This window comes from Artemia franciscana, chromosome 17 (assembly GCF_032884065.1).
Source record: "Artemia franciscana chromosome 17, ASM3288406v1, whole genome shotgun sequence".
NCBI classification, from domain to species: Eukaryota; Metazoa; Arthropoda; class Branchiopoda; order Anostraca; family Artemiidae; genus Artemia; species Artemia franciscana.
This window is the reverse complement of record NC_088879.1, coordinates 27,630,386-27,650,128: the sequence shown is the minus strand read 5'-3', so window position 1 is coordinate 27,650,128 and position 19,743 is coordinate 27,630,386. Positions and strand designations below refer to the sequence as shown.

The following is a 19,743-nucleotide window of genomic DNA, read 5'->3' as shown; positions in this document are numbered from 1 at the left end:
CTATGACTTTTAGGGGATGTTTCCCCCTATTTTCCAAAATAAGGCAAATTTTCTCAGGCTCGTAACTTTTGATGACAAAGACTAAATTTAATGAAACTTATATATTTAGAATCAGCATGAAAATTCAATTCTTTTGATGTACCTTTTAGCATCAAAATTTCGTTTTTTAGAGTTTTGTTTGCTATTGAGCCGGGTCGCTCCTTACTACAGTTTGTTACCACGAACTGTTTGACTATTGGATGAATGTCTGCTTCTACTAGAATGACTTACCGTAGACTTAGGTAATGAATGAGCCTAGGCAATAATATTATATATTTTTTGAAATCTCGAATCTTTTCTTTAAAATAAAAAAATAGCATTTTCAACTGAAATTATGGAGCAACATTACAACTTAAAACAAGCAGAAATTATTACGTATAGTAGGGATTTGCCCCCTCGTCAATATCTCGCTCTTTACGCTAATATTTGAATTTTGCTGAAGTTCTTTAAGAATAACCCCTGAATCACAAAGGCCGTTTATAGCTATAAATAACCATAAATAGCTCTTTTGAAAGCACAAAAAACTTAAGCGTTGAGGGTGAGGTATAAATGAGGCCCCCCTTCATATACTGCCAAACCGCTCGCATTGTACAATGAACCAAACTGAGTAAAATATACTCATACTTATGATATATGTTTTTTGACAGCTTAATTCTTTTCTTTAAATTGTTAGCTTGATTCTTTTTCAACCGTTAGGCCTTCTTTATAAACTAATAGTAAAAGTAAAAATTATTATGACCTTGTCATGAGGAAGAATATAATCTTAAAAAAAAGAGCGCTAACATATTCAAATCAATCCACTTGTCTGATTGTCCCAGTGGTAGTGTATAGGTAACAAAAGAACTCATGTTTATGCACACAGCATCAAAGGTGTGTTTCCCTGGTCTCGGTCCTGGTCTCGGGTGTGATTGCCCTTGGTTGTAACCTTATTATAAGGTTGGTTAGAATCTTGAAAAATTAAAGTTCTATCAATTTAAATGCTTAAATTGATTCTATTACCCAATAACCATAAGTGTAGGCCAATACAGTAAATAAAGAGCATAAGTTTACATACACAAAATAAAGAGTGTGTATTTTTCTTTTGCGAATAGTTAGCATTTGATTGTTTGCATTGAAGTTTACATTTTAAAGTATGAAAGCTAGTAAGCATATATCATTAACTATATTGATATTACAGGCTCACTCTTTACCTAAACCTACAGTAGGTGCAGGTCATTCTGGTAAAATAAGACATTCTTACAATAGCAACAGCACAAAGGCATTCAACGACTCAACCACATCAACTGAAGCTTCATCAGCCAAATCGAATCTTACAAAATATCCCAATCTTGGGAAGCTTTTGACCAGCAATGACCATCCGGTGGATTTAACTATGGCTAGAATGAAACTTGAACAGGTTAGTATTTGTTCTTTATGTCATTTGTATATAGTAACAATGAGTGAAGTAAAATGATTCTTTTTATTAGATGGTATGGATAGCTTCCGTGCATAGTATGACGGTTTTTGTCTGAATTAAAAGATTAAAAAAACATACCTATTAAAATTGTTTTTTTAATAGATTGTTTAGGCTATCCCTCATTGAATGCCACTTTGGCTTGATTCTAAAAAAAGGTTATAAGTATCAAAAGCATCAATTTTAAATGCACTCTTCTTACGTGGAAAATAATTAACTAAATAATAGGGAATCAATGAAAGAAATATTAGCTGTTAAGGAACAATATTGTTTGTACTGTATATTTGTGTATATATTTGTATACTCATACTGTCTTAAAAATGTATGTCATACTTGAAAGAGTAAAAGAAAAAAAAAGTGAATATATGTCCTGAATCTCCACTTCTCAAATGCTGCACATAGAAGGTTAATGACCAGAAAGGGTGGTCATTAAGGTTAACAGAAGACGACTTTTCACATAGATAACATTAATCTAGCACGAAGCGCAACAACTTTCAAAGAGTTTGCTGGACTATAAAATTCCATGAAGAATTCTCAGTGCTGAGAAAATACTTGTAGCTTCGAGTTTAATACTAAACAATATACGCCCCCGTTATGAAGTAAAAATAAAAGCGGAACTAGTTATTTTCTGCCCTACAAAATAATCTTCTATCTCTGAGTAAGACATTGACGAAAACTATAGTGTCCTAGTAGATAGTCAGTTGAAATTTAACGATTTTCACCAAAGTATAGAAATTTCTGGTGAGGAAGACGAAAAATGTTCTTGGCCTGATATCTTCTCAATTTAAAAAACGTCACTAACTTATTGAAATTATTCAAAGAATGGCCACCAAGCAAATAAGAATACTCTAAGAAAATTGATTTGAAATAACGGCTTCAGAGCTTGAAATTAACCTCATTGTCACCTAGAAGATGTGATATGACAGGATTATCTTGTAAATACATCTAAGTAATTTCATTTAATAATGCGCTCAGTGTTGAATCTGGTGTATGTACTAGAGGAAATCCCAAAAGACTTGAGCGACTTATTGAAAAGCGCTAGGACCAATTTTTCAATATGGAGCTGTATTGTATCAGCATTGAGTATTCTAAAAAGACGTGAGGAGGAAGAATTGAGGGCCTTTCAGTGCTTTTACAAACGTGACTCTATGAAACAATCGGTTAGAGCCTCACCCTCTTGTTGTCTGCCAGGGACTATAGCAATATATCTTTCCTTTTTAAGAATAAATCACAACCACACGGTGTTATTTTTTTAGTCAGGAATAACCACAACAGGTTCAGCTCTAACATTGTATTATTTTAGTTGGGGGAAATTAAAATGCAATGATCAACTGAAATTTCCAGTCAAGAGGCATCTGAAGCTTACTATTTCTCAGGGAAAAACAGGATTTCCTTTTCTGGACAACATAATCCCTTCAATTGACAGAGAGTCGTAAAGTGACATTATTTTTACCAGTCTAATGACCGGTAACATCGACAAATTTAATCTATTTCTTTTTTGTTGATATTAGTTAATCCTGTTTGGTTAGTTTCTTTCAGCTAATACGACTACAAACTAACTGTAAGTACAAAGCAGGTGAGGCCAACACAGCCACAGACACTTTTCCTCCTCTCCCATCAGATTTCTATCTAGTGAATTTTTTTATGCAAACGACTAGATTTAGAGGTTGAAGTCTATGCCCCTCCCACTAGTTATTGCCCTTGGATTGGTGTTCAGAGCTTGCTCCCCATCTAAGTGTCAAATTGCTGTCTTTTACGCTTTCTGCACAATTTGTCTATTTTGGCTATAAAAACCTTGAATATCCTATCAAACAAATAATTTCCTAGTTTTGACAAAATTCAAAATTCGTTTCTGATTAGCACGACCCTTTTGGCCCCTTCTATTTTTCTCAGGTAAATCAGCCATGTATATTTTCTAGCAAAAATAAATGTTTACTTTTCAGATGTTAAATCTTTGATTCTTGGTTAAGAGAGGGGGGGGGTGAAGGTAATGTATCAATTAAGATTTATACTTAGTTCTCTTCCCTCTCTAACTTTTATTTTCAGCAATGAATGATCCCTCTAGTGCCCTCTATTTTTTAAGGAGAGGGAGGGGGAGGGATATCCCTGTGTTTTATTAAAAAAATGTTTTTTTTAGCGCTATTAATAGCATGCCACCTATATTGCGTAATTAGTTTTCTACGTGTCAAAATTTCAAATGAGCGTCCCCAATTTTAAATGCCCATTGGTTTGTCCTGTGATGGTACAGTGGGTTTGATCTCAACATGGTAATACCACATGTGTGTAGCAACAACATGTGTGTGTGCGTTGCCACAAGTGTGTAGCAACGCACTGCAGGGCCAATGCAATGCCTTTAGTAGTCAAGAAGGTTGTTTAATCCGTACTGTCTTGTTTCGTGGATACACAAATTAGCAAGCTAATAACGGTGTTGCAGGATAAGTTTGGCAAAAATAATCAACTAATTTTGGATAAGACTTAAAGTTTTTATCGGAGGTATTTTAGAAATAAATTTTTAGCTTTTTTCTAGGGTGGTATTTTTTTCTGTTAAATTTTTTCTTGTAAATTTTTTTATTGTTTTAAAAGGCAGAGTTGTGACAAAGGGTCAAACTTTAGCGTAAAGAGGGAGACGTTGAGGAAGGGATACCCCTTTCATATACAGATTAATTTCTGTTCGTTTTAAGTTTTAATGTAACTCCTTACTTTCTGCAAAAAAATTGTTTCTTAATTTAATTTCTGAACGCTTTTCAACTAATGCAGATTCAAATTTGGCTCACCCTACACGAAAAATAAATACAAAATTTGTATATTAATTTGGCAGATTTATTCCGTATAGGAAGGGTTGTGCCTTCCTCAATACCTTGCTCTTTACGCTAAAGCTGTTATTACTCTTAGAAAAAGCTTCTCTGTTTCAGTAGCCTCTCTTAACAAATTGGGACAAACAGTTGAACTTTAGCGTAAAGAACAAGGTATTGAGGAGGGGAAACCCTTCATATATGGAATAATTTTTGTTTATTTTTGATTTTTAATGTTACCCCCTGTTTTCAGTTAAAAAAACGTGTTCTTTTTAAATTTAATCTTTATTCGTTTTTCAAATAATACTGGCAAATCTGGCTCACCCTCCATGAAATATGTCCCCTCCACTCACGGAAAATTCCTCCGGTGGAAATTTCACCCAGCGTAAAGTGCATCTTCCCACGTCAAATGCCCCCTAAAATTGCTTGTAGACGACTCAGCCTGGAAACTTGTCCTTAACATTTTTTCATTTCAATAAGACTTTAATGTTTAATTAGTTTCCCGATTACTCCAGAAATGCCTCCTTCTGTGGAGATTATTTCCCGAAAATCAAAATATGCGGAAAATAGCCCTCGGATAATACCCAACGAAGATATCCACACATAAAATTTGGCGAAGAGAATGTAAGACAATTTAAAAAGAATATCGTAAAGTAGTTCTGTCAAATCCCCGCCAGTATATCATATCCCCTGGAAAATTCAACCGCCGGAAATTTTCCTCTCCGAGGAAAATTCTTCCTTTTGAAGTCCACCCCAAGCACAACTCCTCCGATACATGTCTCTATACTTTCCAATAACAAATACTATAAGTGAACAACGGGCGAATTTCATAGCTTACTGGCCTCTCCCAACGGACTGTGGGGGTCATTTTACGCCTAAAGACATAATTATTTGATATTTTAACTATACCAGAAAAAGGCTATCACAAAATTTCGATCAAATAATTTTGAGGCAAAAACGGGCGTGGAAGGGGGCCCAGCTGCTCTCCAATATTTTTGGTCACTCAAAAAGAGCACCAGTACTTTTAATTTCCGGTCGAATACATGCTCTCTCCATCTTCTAGGACTATTATTTAGATACAGTCACCTCTGAAAAACAAAAAGCAAAAAACAAACAAACAAACAAACAAATAAACACATACCATTGGTCAGTCTTCTAGCAAAAATAGCAAAATTCCACATTTTTGTTGATAGAAGCTTGAAAATTCTGCATGCTGGTACGTTGGTTGTCTGGTACGCTGAATCTGATGGTGGGATTTTCATTAAGATTTATTTGATTTTAGGGGGGGTTTCACTCTTATTTCAAAAATAAGACAAATTTTCTCAGGCTCGTAACTTTCGATGGTTAACACTAAACTTGATGAATATATCCTATGTATTTGGAATCAGCATGATACGCTGGTCTAATTAGCTTTGAGAGTAAACTTTTCCACTCTTATACAAAATATGATGGTAAAAGCTAGTTTAGATTAGATTATGTTAGTTTAGGCTAGGTTAGGTTAAATTTGATTACAAATGTTGGAAATGGGTTAAAAACTGAACCTCACCTGACCAGACCTAATCTAACCTAACCCTTCATCATCAAACCTTGTATTAAAATGAAAAATTTGACTACTGACATTAAATTTCCGTTTCTTAGAGTTTCAGTTAGTATTAAGCCGATTCGCTCCTTACTTGCAGTTCGTTACCACGAACTGTTTGATAGATCTTTTTTTTCTTGGGTACACACTGAGTTTGTCTAGGCTGCTGCAGTCAGAAAACATCGATGTGGCTGTGTACAATCAGTATGTCAAAGTGTGACGTAAATTTTTGAAGATATACGAAATAAGATGGAGAGGTTTAGTCAGCTGTTTTTGGAAGTCACATGCATATGCCATGAACTGGAAATCACTGTTTCCATGCCATGAGAGAAGTTCTATAAATATCCCATATGATATCTTGGCAGAAAAGCACGCATAATTTTGCTATTGACTTACCCTTTTTATTCCGTTCCTGAACCAAGTCATAAAAATAGCTTGATTCTCAAAACACAAAGTTATTCTGAGAGGCCCCCGCGGAATCCTGCCCTTTTTGTCATAAAAGAGCCTATTGGCGTTATAGAAAACCTGATCAAGTTATATGCCTCAGATCTAACTAGCTTAGAGTTTGCTGTGGAAGCTGAGTTTGAACTATTGCGGGCTAAGGGGCTGAAAGTAGCAACCGTCTTTTTCCAAAAACGGTAGTTTGCTGTGGAAGCTGAGCATTGCGGGCTAAGGGGCTGAAAGTAGCAACCGTCTTTTTCCAAAAACAGCAGTTTGCTGTGGAAGTTGAGTTTGAACTATTGCGGGCTAAGGGGCTCAAAGTAGCAACCGTCTTTTTCCAAAAACGGTAGTTTGCTGTGGAAGCTGAGTTTGAACTATTGCGGGCTAAGGGGCTGAAAGTAGCAACCGTCTTTTTCCAAAAACGGCAGTTTGCTGTGGAAGCTGAGTTTGAACTATTGCGGGCTAAGGGGCTGAAAGTAGCAACCGTCTTTTTCCAAAAACGGCAGTTTGCTGTGGAAGCTGAGTTTGAACTATTGCGGGCTAAGGGGCTGAAAGTAGCAACTGTTTTTTCCAAAAACGGCAGTACAGAACCTGGCTGAGTGGGAGCGATACATATTCCTCAGCGTTCATATGTTACTTCGTATTTTCAGTGTCATTCCTACTTCTATAGTATGTGTTGTGAGGTCATTTTCTACAACGAAAGTCTAAAAGCTGGGTATATAAATGGAAATGTTGCCACATCAGCATCCATGCATATTCTCTGTGCTATTTTCATCCAGCCCTGTACATTCTTGGAAGTGAAAGTTAGCTATTAAATCTCTAATTATTTAATAATAAATCCCTAATCACTTTAATAAAAGTATGGCTAACACCCCTCCCCAAATCCCACTCTTTAAATTAAAATTTAATAATAACAATGTATCAGTAAAAAGAAGTTATTTACTGTATATGCTATTCGAAACTAATCGTAATTTTTCAAATTATCCATGGTCTTCGTAATAAGAAGGGAGATGTCGCCACCTCAACATTCATGCCGTATTCTCTGTGCTATTTTTTATCCAGCCCTATACATTCCTCAAAGTGAAAGTCAGCTATTAAATCCCTAATCATTTGAACATTCATTCAAATAATAAGAAGCATGAACAGGAAGTTTGAAGAGATGAAACTTAAGAAGCATTTGTTAGGCTCCTCCCACAAGAAAATATATTATCCAGCACGCTAATAAACGGAGTATTTAATATTTACCGATATTTTTTCGTATCAGTGAATGATATTCTGGAAAAGTCTCTTCTTACCTGGGCTCTTATGTTGTGATTCACAACATAAGGCGAGTCTCTATTTCTTGATATGCGTGCATTACTTTTAGTTTGTAGATGTTATATAATATAAGGCACTTTTTTCTTCTGTTTTGAATGATTCCCTCCCACTAGAAACAAAATTCCTGTGTAAGTGTCTATTCTAGGGTACATTGCCTGTTTTGTAATATTTTGGGGACCCTCTCCTTATATATTTCTTCCCCAGAAAAGTTCCTGCTTGTGTGGTTGACAAAGCCCCGTAGTCGTTTTGGTTTTCAAATGTGCTAATATACACCCTGTTTATATCTTTCATTTTATTTGGAAAAAGCAAATATCCTGCTAATAAAATCACTAAAAACCTAAAAATAAGGTTCAGCCATGACGTGACCGGTTAAAACTTTGGAGCAGTTCTGAGGAATAAAATTAAATCCCACTGTTACAGAAAGAAATTGTGATGCTATCAAAATCCGGCAGGTTTCGGGAGGGTCATTCATTTCTAAAATATGCTTATTTGTGTAAAACTAGTGTTTCTAAGTAAAATAATAGAACTTTTAAGCTTGGTCTAGGTAAATACAAAATATATAGAGCCCTTTTCGGCCAAACTCCCTTTCCAGGATGTTCTATTTTTTAGGAATTCCCTCATCATTGCATATATTTTCTAAATAATTTTCCTATTAATATTTTCAAATCCTCCTCTTTCACAGCTCAGACTAGATTCTAATTGGCATTCCAGGTAAAACAAGATTGGAAGAAAGGATCTTGGGTAGCCTCCCTGCCTTATATCAAAAAAGATAAATCATTTGGTATTTTCCCATAATTTCCTATAATGACTGAACAGGTTGCGTCTTTTCCCTTACTTAGACGCATATAGCTTTATTTCTATAGTGCTTAGCAGCATATAGCTATATTTATTTATTCAAGATATTTTTATTAGCTTAATCCATCCTCCTTCTAAAATAAAATCTGGGTAGGTACCTGTATGTTTAAAAGCGAGGAAGGACCACCTTTTAGTTTTAGCCAATTTTCTTTGTTTATTTATAGTTTTCTGAAAAAACCTCAATTCTAATCCTTGCTTCAAGGGAAGTTTCATTGCCATTATAGTTTTAAATTGAGTTTATACCAAAATTTAATTTTGCAGGCTCAGACTTCCTCATTAGAAGGTCAAAGTCTGCCATCAAGCAGATATATGAGAACAAGAATAGAAAATTCACAGAGCCATTTCAATGATTTAAAAACGGAACAGCTTCCAGAACCTGTTAACCAAACATCACTTCCACTGGTCACCAATAACATTTTGAGAGACCCTAAATATTCGGTTAGAGTAGACTCTTCGAACTCTTGTGGACAGACGGAACAAATCACCTGGGCCTCAATTCAAGAAATGACTAGAACGGAAATAAACTCCTTAGTTTCTCAGCCTCCTCCAAACTTCGATTGTTTATCCACTACTAATAACGGACAAGCTGTAGGTTCTTCTGACTTTTTTGGACAGACACACCAAGTCTCTAACGATTCAATCGGACAAAATATTGAACTGGATTTAGACACTTTAGTTTCTCAGCCACCGCCCCTTATGAATAATCATTCAAATTCAGCTAGTGATGGCCAAATTGCAGGCTGTTCAAACTCTTTTGAACCCAAACAGCAATTCTCCCAGAAGAACGTTGACCAAATTATGAATATGAACCCCTTTAGATCATTGAATCATTCTTCAAGCAATACTATCAATGAGAATCAAGCAATTGTTACAAAATTAGAAAGTCAAAATAAACGAATGTCACTTTACCATAGAGCTACACCTCTACCTGCGATCACAAAAATGCGTCCTAAAATCGCACCACGATATCATGGTTTAATTACTTACTACCTGCGAGCACATTCACCAAATTATACTCTATGGTTAAACCCAAATTATCCTTTAGCTAACAAAGGTGAAACATATCTGGCATATTCTGTCCTTTCTTTATTCATGGCAGCTGAACATAGACTATATGAAGCAGAAGATATTATAGTATGGACTGTCCTTGAGCTCCTGGCGGATCCGAATGACCTACCAACAAAGGATAGACTTGACTCAAACGTCAAAAAGACACTTCCGATGGTTTTAAGAAAAGTAATGTACAATGTGTTCCCCAATATGACCATGAAGTACATTAATGCTCTGCATTATGCATATAAAAGGGTTTTAGGTCGCAGCTTCGATTACACAGCAGATTCAGCTCCACCTAATTCACAACAGAAAAAGACTGGATGGGTCTATTCGACTAATAATCCCCTTACCTTTGAACAAGCAATAAAGATGCTTAACATGTTTATTTTGGGAAAAACTTTGCCTAAAATAGAATGCTGTGATGGTATATTGGCCTTTGTATTGAGAGGAATTGCGGAGTTCCTAGCAGGTATAACTTGCACCAATAAAAACTTTTTAAATATCATCGATATTATTCAGTCAGTAGAAAAAGACTTAAAATCACATTACGTCGAAAAATCACAATCAAGCACAGAAATACTTTGCAAGATATTCTGTCCTTTTATGACACCGTTAGCTGCTTCAAGATATTACACGATTATATACCAACTTGTTCCACTGGGAATGTCAAATTTTCGCTGCCAGATGGAAAAGATCAAGTATTATCGTTTCCCTTCAATGTACTGGATTACTGAAGCCTTTTCACTTAATCGTCAGTTTCCATGGAATTATATCTGGAATCAGTACCCTCATGAAGGCCAGGCAATCTTTAAGGCGTCACACCTAATGAGCAAAGACCCATATATATGTTTCTCAAAGCGTTGCACCAGAGCGCCTGAGTCGTATATAAAATATAGCGCATGGGTGGCGAAATACATGCTCCGAAAATTGAACCCTAATATTAAATTCGGCTCATGGGATGAAGAACCAGTTTGCCAGACAATAAATCATCAGCTTCTTGCAGTATTTATTGACGATTATTTTGCAAGAAAGGAATTGACCAGATTTGCTCCAATTCCAATTTTCTACAGAGACAATGGTGGTGAAGTCGAATGGATTAATATCGAAGGAGTTAATATGGGTGAAACAGCTGGTGGTAGAAAAGGGAGTAATCTAGAGAACGGAGGTATCATAAATAAAGGAGGTATTGATTTGGAGCGGTGTAATACAGAGAGCGTGATTGATGTGGATGAAGGGGTTGATACAGAAGATGTACTAATGGATATCTTTACAGAGGGCGGAGTTGATACGGACAAATGGGTTGATGCAGAAGAGGAACTATTGAATATCCTAGAAAATAGCGGAGTCGTTATGGATGAAAAGGTAGATGCAGAAGATAAACTATTGGGTAGCCTAGAAAATGGCAGAGTTGATATGAATGAAGAGGTTGATGTAGAAGATGTACAAATGGATATCTTTAAGAATTCCTAAGCAAACAATTATCTCTTTCAAACTTTTTTGTATTTGTTCCTTTTTTTATTTCTCTCCTATTTTTATTTTATTGATTTCCTTGCCTTTCTTACAACTACTTATTTTACTTTCACAGGTTAATAACCTTTGTTCTCCTTATCTTTATTTATTTCGAAGTGTAGCTCACGCAAGTGTCACTTTTGTTTGAAGCCACAAAGAAAATTTTAAGTTTCTCCTCGTTACTGCAAGATTTAACTTAGATGTTATCAAAAAGCTGAATATAGATACTGGATTAAAAAGAAAATCAACCTAATACCAGGGCAATAACTTTATTGAAAGCCTTAGTAGAAATAAAAACCGTGATAGGTGGAGGCGGGTTTGGTCTTTGTAAGAAGGGGCTCCAGAATTCCTTTGTATAGAATTTTTTTCCGGTTCCCCCTCTGTATTGTCAAAAATTAATTTTTGTGGGTATTCTCATTGAAACTTTTTGTCTTTAGTATTCCAATTTTAAAATAACGAGAAATATATCTCCCTTTATAGACACTGAAAAGCAAATTTTGTATCTCTTCTTAAGTTGTTGTGAATTAGGGCCACTTGTATCACTTGTGTAAAACTATTCAGTAAAATAATCTAAATAGTGTAGTATAATAATCTAAAGGCAAAAATTAAACAAGTAAAACTTTAATATATTAAAAACTTCTTGGTTTCAATTAAATTATGTTTTTTTTTCCTTAGAAGTTAAGTCAAAGCCCTGCTATATATGTGTATCAACTTACAGCCAGTCTGAAACATTTGAAGCGAGGAGAAGAAAGGTCTTAATTCAGACTTGTTCTGTGGTACATTTAATTAAAATTACATATGCTCCACAGCTTGATTGCCCCTGATTTTGATATTATTTTGTATAATATTATATTTTGCGTGTCTTTAAAAATGAAACCTACTGTGTGAAACATTATGGCTATATGCGTTAAGCAAAGGATAGGCCAAACAATGCGCTGAGGGGACAAAGATTATATTTTTGGTACTTTTTTCGGGTAGAGTTTTTACAAAAGTCGTGTGACGGAGTTTGCTTGGGTGTGTTTCTTCGATTGGCAATGCTGTAAAGAAAATAAAATCGAAAAACACTGTATTTTTCGACAGCCAACAATGTATTCTTAACATCCTTCTTCTTTTCCAAAATTTTTTCCGGTTTCTTTGATCTTTGTAATTACAATGAAAATAATCAGTATATAAAATCAGATAAAATTAACATAGCCAGAAGTATGTCAAAAATTCATAATAATTACGAGAATAATAGCGTCAAAACGATTTCCTCCCCTCTTATATATTTGTATTTATCCACCATCGCTCGGATGAGAAGCAATTGTTTTTAAAGTTGAAGGACTTAGCTTTTAAGCTGTGGAGCATATGTTTACTAACGACGAAAGTATCATAAATATGTTTTTACTGAAAAAAGAGAACTAAACAAGATTAAACCCTTATACAGGCAAGGGAAAGAGAACAAAATAGTTCCCACATTCAAGGCCATATCCAGGGAGAGTTTAGGGAGTTTTAACTCCCCCCTGAAATGTCTGCTCGACTCGTAAAATGAAAAAGAATATAAGTAAATTTTTGATGTGTTTTTAAGTTTTTTTATATCCCCCCTCCCGGCGAAAGAATTCTGGATACGGCCCTGACCATATTTCATCCTTATCGGCATATCTCTTAACATTCTGCTGGTCCGATCTTATTTATTTCTGCTTCTTCTTCGTCTATAAGTTAGTATATATTACTAAATGGTAATTCTGGTTATTTGCCACTTCTCAGACATATTTAGGTTAATAAAGTTATTCAACACTTGATGGAAACCAGCTGAAGAAGTTGGTAAACGTCAGGGCAAAAGACAGGCACCCATCAATTCTTACAATAGAAAATTGAATATATAAACAGAGCTAAAATTCGCTTTGCATAATCAGCAAGTTTGAGGCTTGATTTTATCTTTTTTGCCACCAGAGGGTTTCAGCAATTCAAAACATTTTCTTGTACAAGAGACACGGATTGTTAACCAGAATTACCTTTAAGTAAGTTACAACAGTATTGATAAGTAAGTAGTTCGTAATAATATCTCGTTTCTAAAGCTGTTTTCCATTTTTCATGTCGTTCCAGCCCAAAGGTGGTAGATTTGATATATATGCCTGGATCGTTTTTTTGTTTTTATTATTATTATTATTATCTTTTTTTTACTCGAGTGCTGGTTCAATAGGTTTTCCAGTAGTACAATAAACTAAAACCATAAACTAAGAAATCAAAATTATATTTCGAAATAAAACTGTATATCTCAAATTATATTTCCGTAAAAAACAAAAATAGATTTATTTGATCCTGTCTTTTTCTATCTGAGCTACCAAATATTGGCTCTAGTAATTAAAAAGTTGTTGCGTGAAATTGCTAGTAAAAATTGGATATATGTCCCATTCCGCCAGTCAGTTGATTCGATTGATTGTATCAGTTATTTCCTAACTTATTCGGTTCTACAGTACTAAAGTATATTTTCTGAAAATGTGTTGCGTCTTCTTTTCCTACTTCCCGTAATAATCCCGTAATACACAAATAAGAGCATTTGACATCAAAATTAATTTTCATCGTTTCTTGAATGTCATCAATCCATCCTTATACAAACTACAGGTGCAAAATTGGAACACATTCTTCATTTTTTGGTTTTCATATAAAACTAATGTTGTATAACATACCGCTTATTGAATTAGAACAGCCGAAACGCATTTTAAAATCCCACATGAACTTGCAAGAGCAGAGTTATCAATAATATTTGTTTTATGTCTTAGTTTGTTTATCTACATATACAGCGTAAAGCAAAACTGGGTATCACTCAATCAGCCAAATTACAAATTATAAGGGTCGTATATGCATTTTTAGAATAAGCATTTTAATTCCTCCCGTTAAATTTTCTCCATCCCACAACACACAAATTGAGATTTGATCTTCTTTCTCTAAATCTTAAATTAATATTGTCACACGAAAGCAATTTGTAATTTGGCTTTTGTCTAAATTTTTATTAGAAAATTACTAAATTACTAAAAGAATATTACTAAATTTTAACAGCTTGAACCAGCCTTTTTGGAATAAATTGTTTTAGTTTATTGTACTTCAGCACTTTAAGCAGAATTGTGGTAATTTTAGAATATTTTGATAATCAGTTTTGTCCACACTGAACGCTTCAATTTTCTTACAAATTTATTGATTATCGATGAATTGCTGAAATCAATTCACTGTATTTTCAGTTTTGAAGCAGAATTATTTAACTTGACAAGTATTGATTGTATAAACTATTAATAAGGATGTTTCAAAAATTGTATGTCGTTCAGTTTTTAATTGTATTATTATTTATTTTTAATTTATCGTTTATTGATTTTAATGGTACTGTTTTAATTTTAAATGGAACGCATATTTGCTAGCAATCCAACCCGGATGTGCTGCTGATGATTTTTATGCTTGTATTAAAAATGTTTGTGTTTTTTTACTCTCCAAAAGTGACGTTTTAATTTATAATGTGTAAATTTGTCGACGGAGACTAGTCGGACAAACACTACGCCTCGGGGACGTCCCCAACAAAATCTGCCTTAGTGTGTGTAAGCAAGTGAATATGATATTTTATGCTAAATTTGTAGTTATGTATTTATGCTGTGCTATGTTTGTGATTTGTAATTTTTGATATGCTATGCCTACAATTTATCATTCCATTTTCAGGTGCTATACTATACCCACTTATTTATTGGGCGTCCATTAACCTTTTTCACTTAGGGTAGGAATTAAGAATACTTTGTTTTTATGTTCAGAATAGATGTATTGCAGAATTTCATATTTTGTATTCAATTTTGTTCTTCCCAGAAAGAATGGCAATGGCTTCCTGGTACCCTCCCTCATTTTCCGTGGACGCCCATAAACTGTGCTTTTAAAAAGTAAAAATGTAAGTGCTTTGTTTTATGCGCCTAATTTGATGTAAGGCTTGGAGTTTGTTTTATAGCTAGGACGGTGTGATTATGGTGGTTGAAGGTTTTTTTGTAGCAAATACAGAGTGATTATTTTAAGAAGTGAACCCGGATTTCCAAGCAAGGGATCGAGCCAAGGGCGGATGGTTAATACTTGAAAAGAAGGAGGGGATGTGGTATAGATAGGAAGATAAAGTAATAAAGTGATTATATCAAAGCCATTGTCCATGTGACACCACTTGCTGCAGTAAAAGAGGTTTATTCTCCTCTAAGATTTTGAAAATAAAGTCTGAATAAGAGTTAGAATTTTTTTGTAAGCAATAAGGTCTTCTTAGCATTGATCCTGTGTCAATTTTTGTATGTTCAGTCATAATTAGAGAGAAATCAGAACCTATAGCTCCTTTGGCTATGGCCTCTTCAATGTGTGGGATGAGTATTCTTTGTTAAAACACGCTGAAACATCCTTTTTACAGATGGTTCTTTCGAGACTATCACTAGTCAAACTATGATCACTTCTACTTTGTTGTGTTTTGATTGGTTGTTTGCTACATTGAGCCAAATATAAGAGTGATTTTGTATGCATTGTCTTTGTTTAATATTCTCGCTAGACATCGAAAGAGAAACAAATAACTTATCTTTAATAACGGAAATTAGCTCCTAAAACCAAGTAAGTTATCTTTCCGAGAATTTTTCAGGAAGGAGAACGAAGAGGAGTTTACCCTGAACCTAAAAGGATAACGAAAAATATTGTTTCTTCAGATAAACTAGGGTAAACCGGGAAAATTGCATGCAATTATGGAAATATCATAATTTTTTCTATGATTCCTAGAGAAATTATTAATATTTATTTCTTAAAACAACAAACAATAGTAATTGTTTGCTCATGTTCTATTCTTAAAAATCAAAACTAAAAGAGAAGCTAATATTTTCATTTTTATAATTTTTCAACGACAAGACTACCTCTGTAAATTAGATATAAAAAAAGAAAAAGAAAAGAAGTACATTTTGCCCCTGCGCACACCAAGGTGTCTGTCCAGACCTAAGTTTCCAGACAGCTCCCCTTCGTGCGCAAGCTCTGATGCTTTGCTTCAGTAAATTTCTGCAAAGGAACCATCTCTAGAACTTTAAATTGTACCAATCAGGAAGTTTTAGCATAAGAGGAGTGTTCGAACAAATATACGGTTGGATCTCTACACCTAGGGAACTGCATGACCAGACATGCATGTTTAGGCCTGGATCTCTTACTGAAACTGCATTTGAGCGCCACTTTAGTCAAATTTTCAAAACAGAGTCAATTTAAAAGTTGTTTAATTGCAAGTAGCATCAGTCCTAGAAATGTGAATAGAGTGGGCTACTTGGCTAAATCGGCTTCTGAATGGATCATACCCAAGAAACGTTTTGATAATTATTTTATAATAATTTTTAAGAGGTAAGTTTCTTGTTAAGTATTATAAGCTGTTCCGTAAAACAATTCACAGTAATCCACTTATAAATCAATCTCGTTTGTATGGTAGTTCTGGATTTTTTTTGTAAATGATACACGGCTTTTTTATTCATGGATAACATTACTAACACAGATCCATTAAGCTTGCTTCGACTGCCCTCCAAAGCTTAAGAAATGTTTTCTCGAAAATCACACGTTGTTGTAACGAATATATCTTTGACTAATCTACCATCGCTACTTTAAATAGTTCAGACTTGGTCACTGATTTTTGATCACTTCATTGAGATGCAACACTTTTCGATTTAGGAATAGGTTGATCGAGCCTCTTCAATTTCAAACACATGTTAGCAAATAATTTCCTTTGCCAAATGTCATACTACATAATCTTTAAATGAGACTGGTTCTTTGTGAGTTTTTCCTTTCTAGCAAGTCATATTCTTAGCATGTTCAATATAAGATTTAGAATTACTGAAAAACTCAATTTTTTAAGACCTAAGTAGCATTTTTCTTATAACAAAACCCGTGGCCGGGGCCGCTGAGATATGCCATTGGTCAACCATTTACCGAGGTATTAGAACCAGTTAAAGGAAAGCTTTTCAGGGTGGGTCCAGCTATTGACGAGGTGCTCAAAAGTCCAAGAATATCGAAGCATCTCGAAGTCGAAGCATCTTATACCCCTACTCGTCAATGAAGGTGGCAATCACTTATGCTATGTTTGGAGTAGAGTTTTTTCACTACTCCTACCACCAACTAAATGGTAAGAATTCACTCTAAACCCTTATGGTTCATCGATAAACTTTACAAAATGTCAAAAGAAGCTCAAATTTCCTTTTCCTCAAAAAATTCGTCTGATTTCCTCAATTTATAACATGTAGAAACCATAAGAAAAATTAACATACATGTTTTAAACTAAGGATGGATGTGCACTAAAGATGTGAATAGGAACGGCCATACAAGAGAGCAAATACAGTAACCCCAACGATTCTTGTGTAACCTTCGCTCCTATTTATTTTCAGCATTCCGAATTAGTTAAGTTTCATCAGAGGATGAATTTAACAAAACACCAACTTTCTCCAGTAGCTAGCTCTGATAGTTTGAACTGACTAGATTGGAGGAGAGATGAATGCTTCTCTAAATTACCAAGGACAGTGAAAGTAAAATGTTATCATTTGAATTAGTAAGTTTACTTTATCCACACTCTTGAACATTTAGAAAAAATTAGACACTAAACCTTTGATGAAAGAGACCCCATGTACAGTTATAAGTTTTAGGTAGTAGCAGGCGTCAATTTGAAAAAAAAAGAAATATGGATAAATAATCAGTAAAAAAAAAACGCTATGAACAAGACACCGATCATTATGTTTCCTTTGAATGTCAAGTTATATTTTTGATCAACAGAATGTTAGTGTTTGAACTTTTATTATAAAGGCATTGTGAAAGTCAGCTAATTACTTTTACTTCTTCATTTTTCCAATTCAAAGTGACAAAACTGACGAGAATGTGGCATTCCCCAGTAGCCTCATAATTTTGAAAAAATCAAAATAAAATCACAAGAAAATGGCTATTTTTGGGTATGAATAACACTAAGAGGGGTTTAGAAGGCAGATACTGTAAGAAGCTAGATTAAAATGAAGCTAGACTTTTACCAAATCAATTTGTCATATTAAGAAACTAAATTAGAACGAAGCTAAGGATTTTTTTTATGGTAAAAGCAGAGATGTTACTCTTCAAAATTTTGAGATTATTACCAAATTATTTGTCATATTAAGAAAGTTAAACTAAAATGAAACTAAGGATTTTTTTATGGTAAAAGGAGAGAAGCGACTCGTCAAAATTTGGAGATTAATACCTAATCAATTTGTCATGTTCAAAAGCTATATTAGACTTAAGCTAATGATTTTCTTGTGGTAAAATGAGAGAAGCCACTCATCGAAATTTGGAGATTATTACCAAATCATTTCGTCATATTAAGAGGCTAGATTTGAATGAAGCTAAGGTTTTTCTAAGGTAAAAGGAGAGAAGCGACTCGTCAAAATTTGGATATTTTTACCAAATCAATTTGTCATATTGAGAAGCTAGATTAGAATGAAGCTAACGATTATTTCTTGGTAAAAAGAGAGAAGTGACTCGTCAAAATTTGGAGATTAATACCAAATAAATTTGTAATTTTAACAAGCTAGATTACAATGAAGCTAGGTATATTTTTTATGGTAATAGCAGAGAAGCTAGATTAGGATAAACTTAAGGATTTCTTATGGTAAAAGTAAAGAAGCAGCTCGTCAAAATTTTTTTATGTTAAAATTAGAGAAGCGGCTCGTCAAAATATGGAGAAGTTTACCAAATCAATTTTTCATATTAAGAAGCTAGATTAGAATGAAGATAGGGATTTTTTATGGTAAAAGGAGAGAATCGACTCGTCCAAATTCGGTGATTATTACCAAATGAATTTGTAATATTAACAAGCTAGCTTGAATGAAGCTAAGGATTTTGTTATGGCGAAAGGAGAGAAGTGAATCGTCAAAGTTTGGAGATTATTTTACCTAATCAATTTGTCATTTTAAGAATCTAGATTAGAATGAAGCTAAGGATTTTTTTATGATAAAAGGAGAGAAGTGACTCGTCAAAACTTGGCAATTATTACCAAATCAATTTGTTATATAAACAAGCTAGATTAGAATGAAGCTAGGAATTTTTTTTATGGTAAAAGGGGAGAAGTGACTCGGCAAAATATGGTGATTATTACCAAGTCAATTTGTCAGATTGAGAAACTGGATTAGAATCAAGCTAGGGAATTGTTTTATGGTAAAAAGAAAGAAGCGACTCGTAAAAACTTGTAACAACTCGTAAAATCTAAAAAGATTATTACCAAATCAATTTGTAATATTAAGAAGCTCGAAGTGACTCCTCAGAATTTGGAGATTATTACCAAATCAATTTGTCATAATAAGAAGCTAGACTAGAATGAAACTAAGGATTTTTTTATGGTAAAAGGAGAGAAGCGACTCGTCAAAATTTTGAGATTAATACCTAATCAATTTGTCATATTAAGAAGCTATATTAGACTGAAGCTAATGATTTTCTTGAGGTAAAATGAGAGAAGCGACTCGTCGAAATTTGGAGATTGTTAACAAATCAATTTTTCTTATTAAGAAGCTAGATTAGAATGAAGCTAAGAATTTTTTAAGGTAGAAGGAGAGAAGCGACTCGTAAAAATTTGGAGATTATTACCTAACCAATTTTCAATGGTAAGAATCTAGATTAGAATGAAGCTAAGGATTTTTTATCATAAAAGGAGAGAAGCGTCATGTAAAAATTTGGCAATTATTACCAAATAA

At 34.1% G+C, this 19,743-nt stretch overlaps 1 protein-coding gene across 2 annotated transcripts in view; it reads left to right on the top strand.

Moving 5' to 3' along the window:
* LOC136038090 (uncharacterized) overlaps nt 1–15,542 on the top strand; it is a 32,578-nt gene extending 17,036 nt beyond the window's left edge. For both annotated transcript variants that reach the window (XM_065721097.1, XM_065721096.1), the window contains exons 2-3: nt 1,217–1,435; nt 8,738–15,542. In XM_065721097.1, coding sequence (XP_065577169.1) covers nt 1,412–1,435; nt 8,738–10,999 — 2,286 coding nt within the window. In that variant the 5' untranslated portion in view covers nt 1,217–1,411 and the 3' untranslated portion in view covers nt 11,000–15,542. The remainder of the gene's footprint in view (nt 1–1,216; nt 1,436–8,737) is intronic.
* Nucleotides 15,543–19,743: the final 4,201 nt, after the last annotated feature.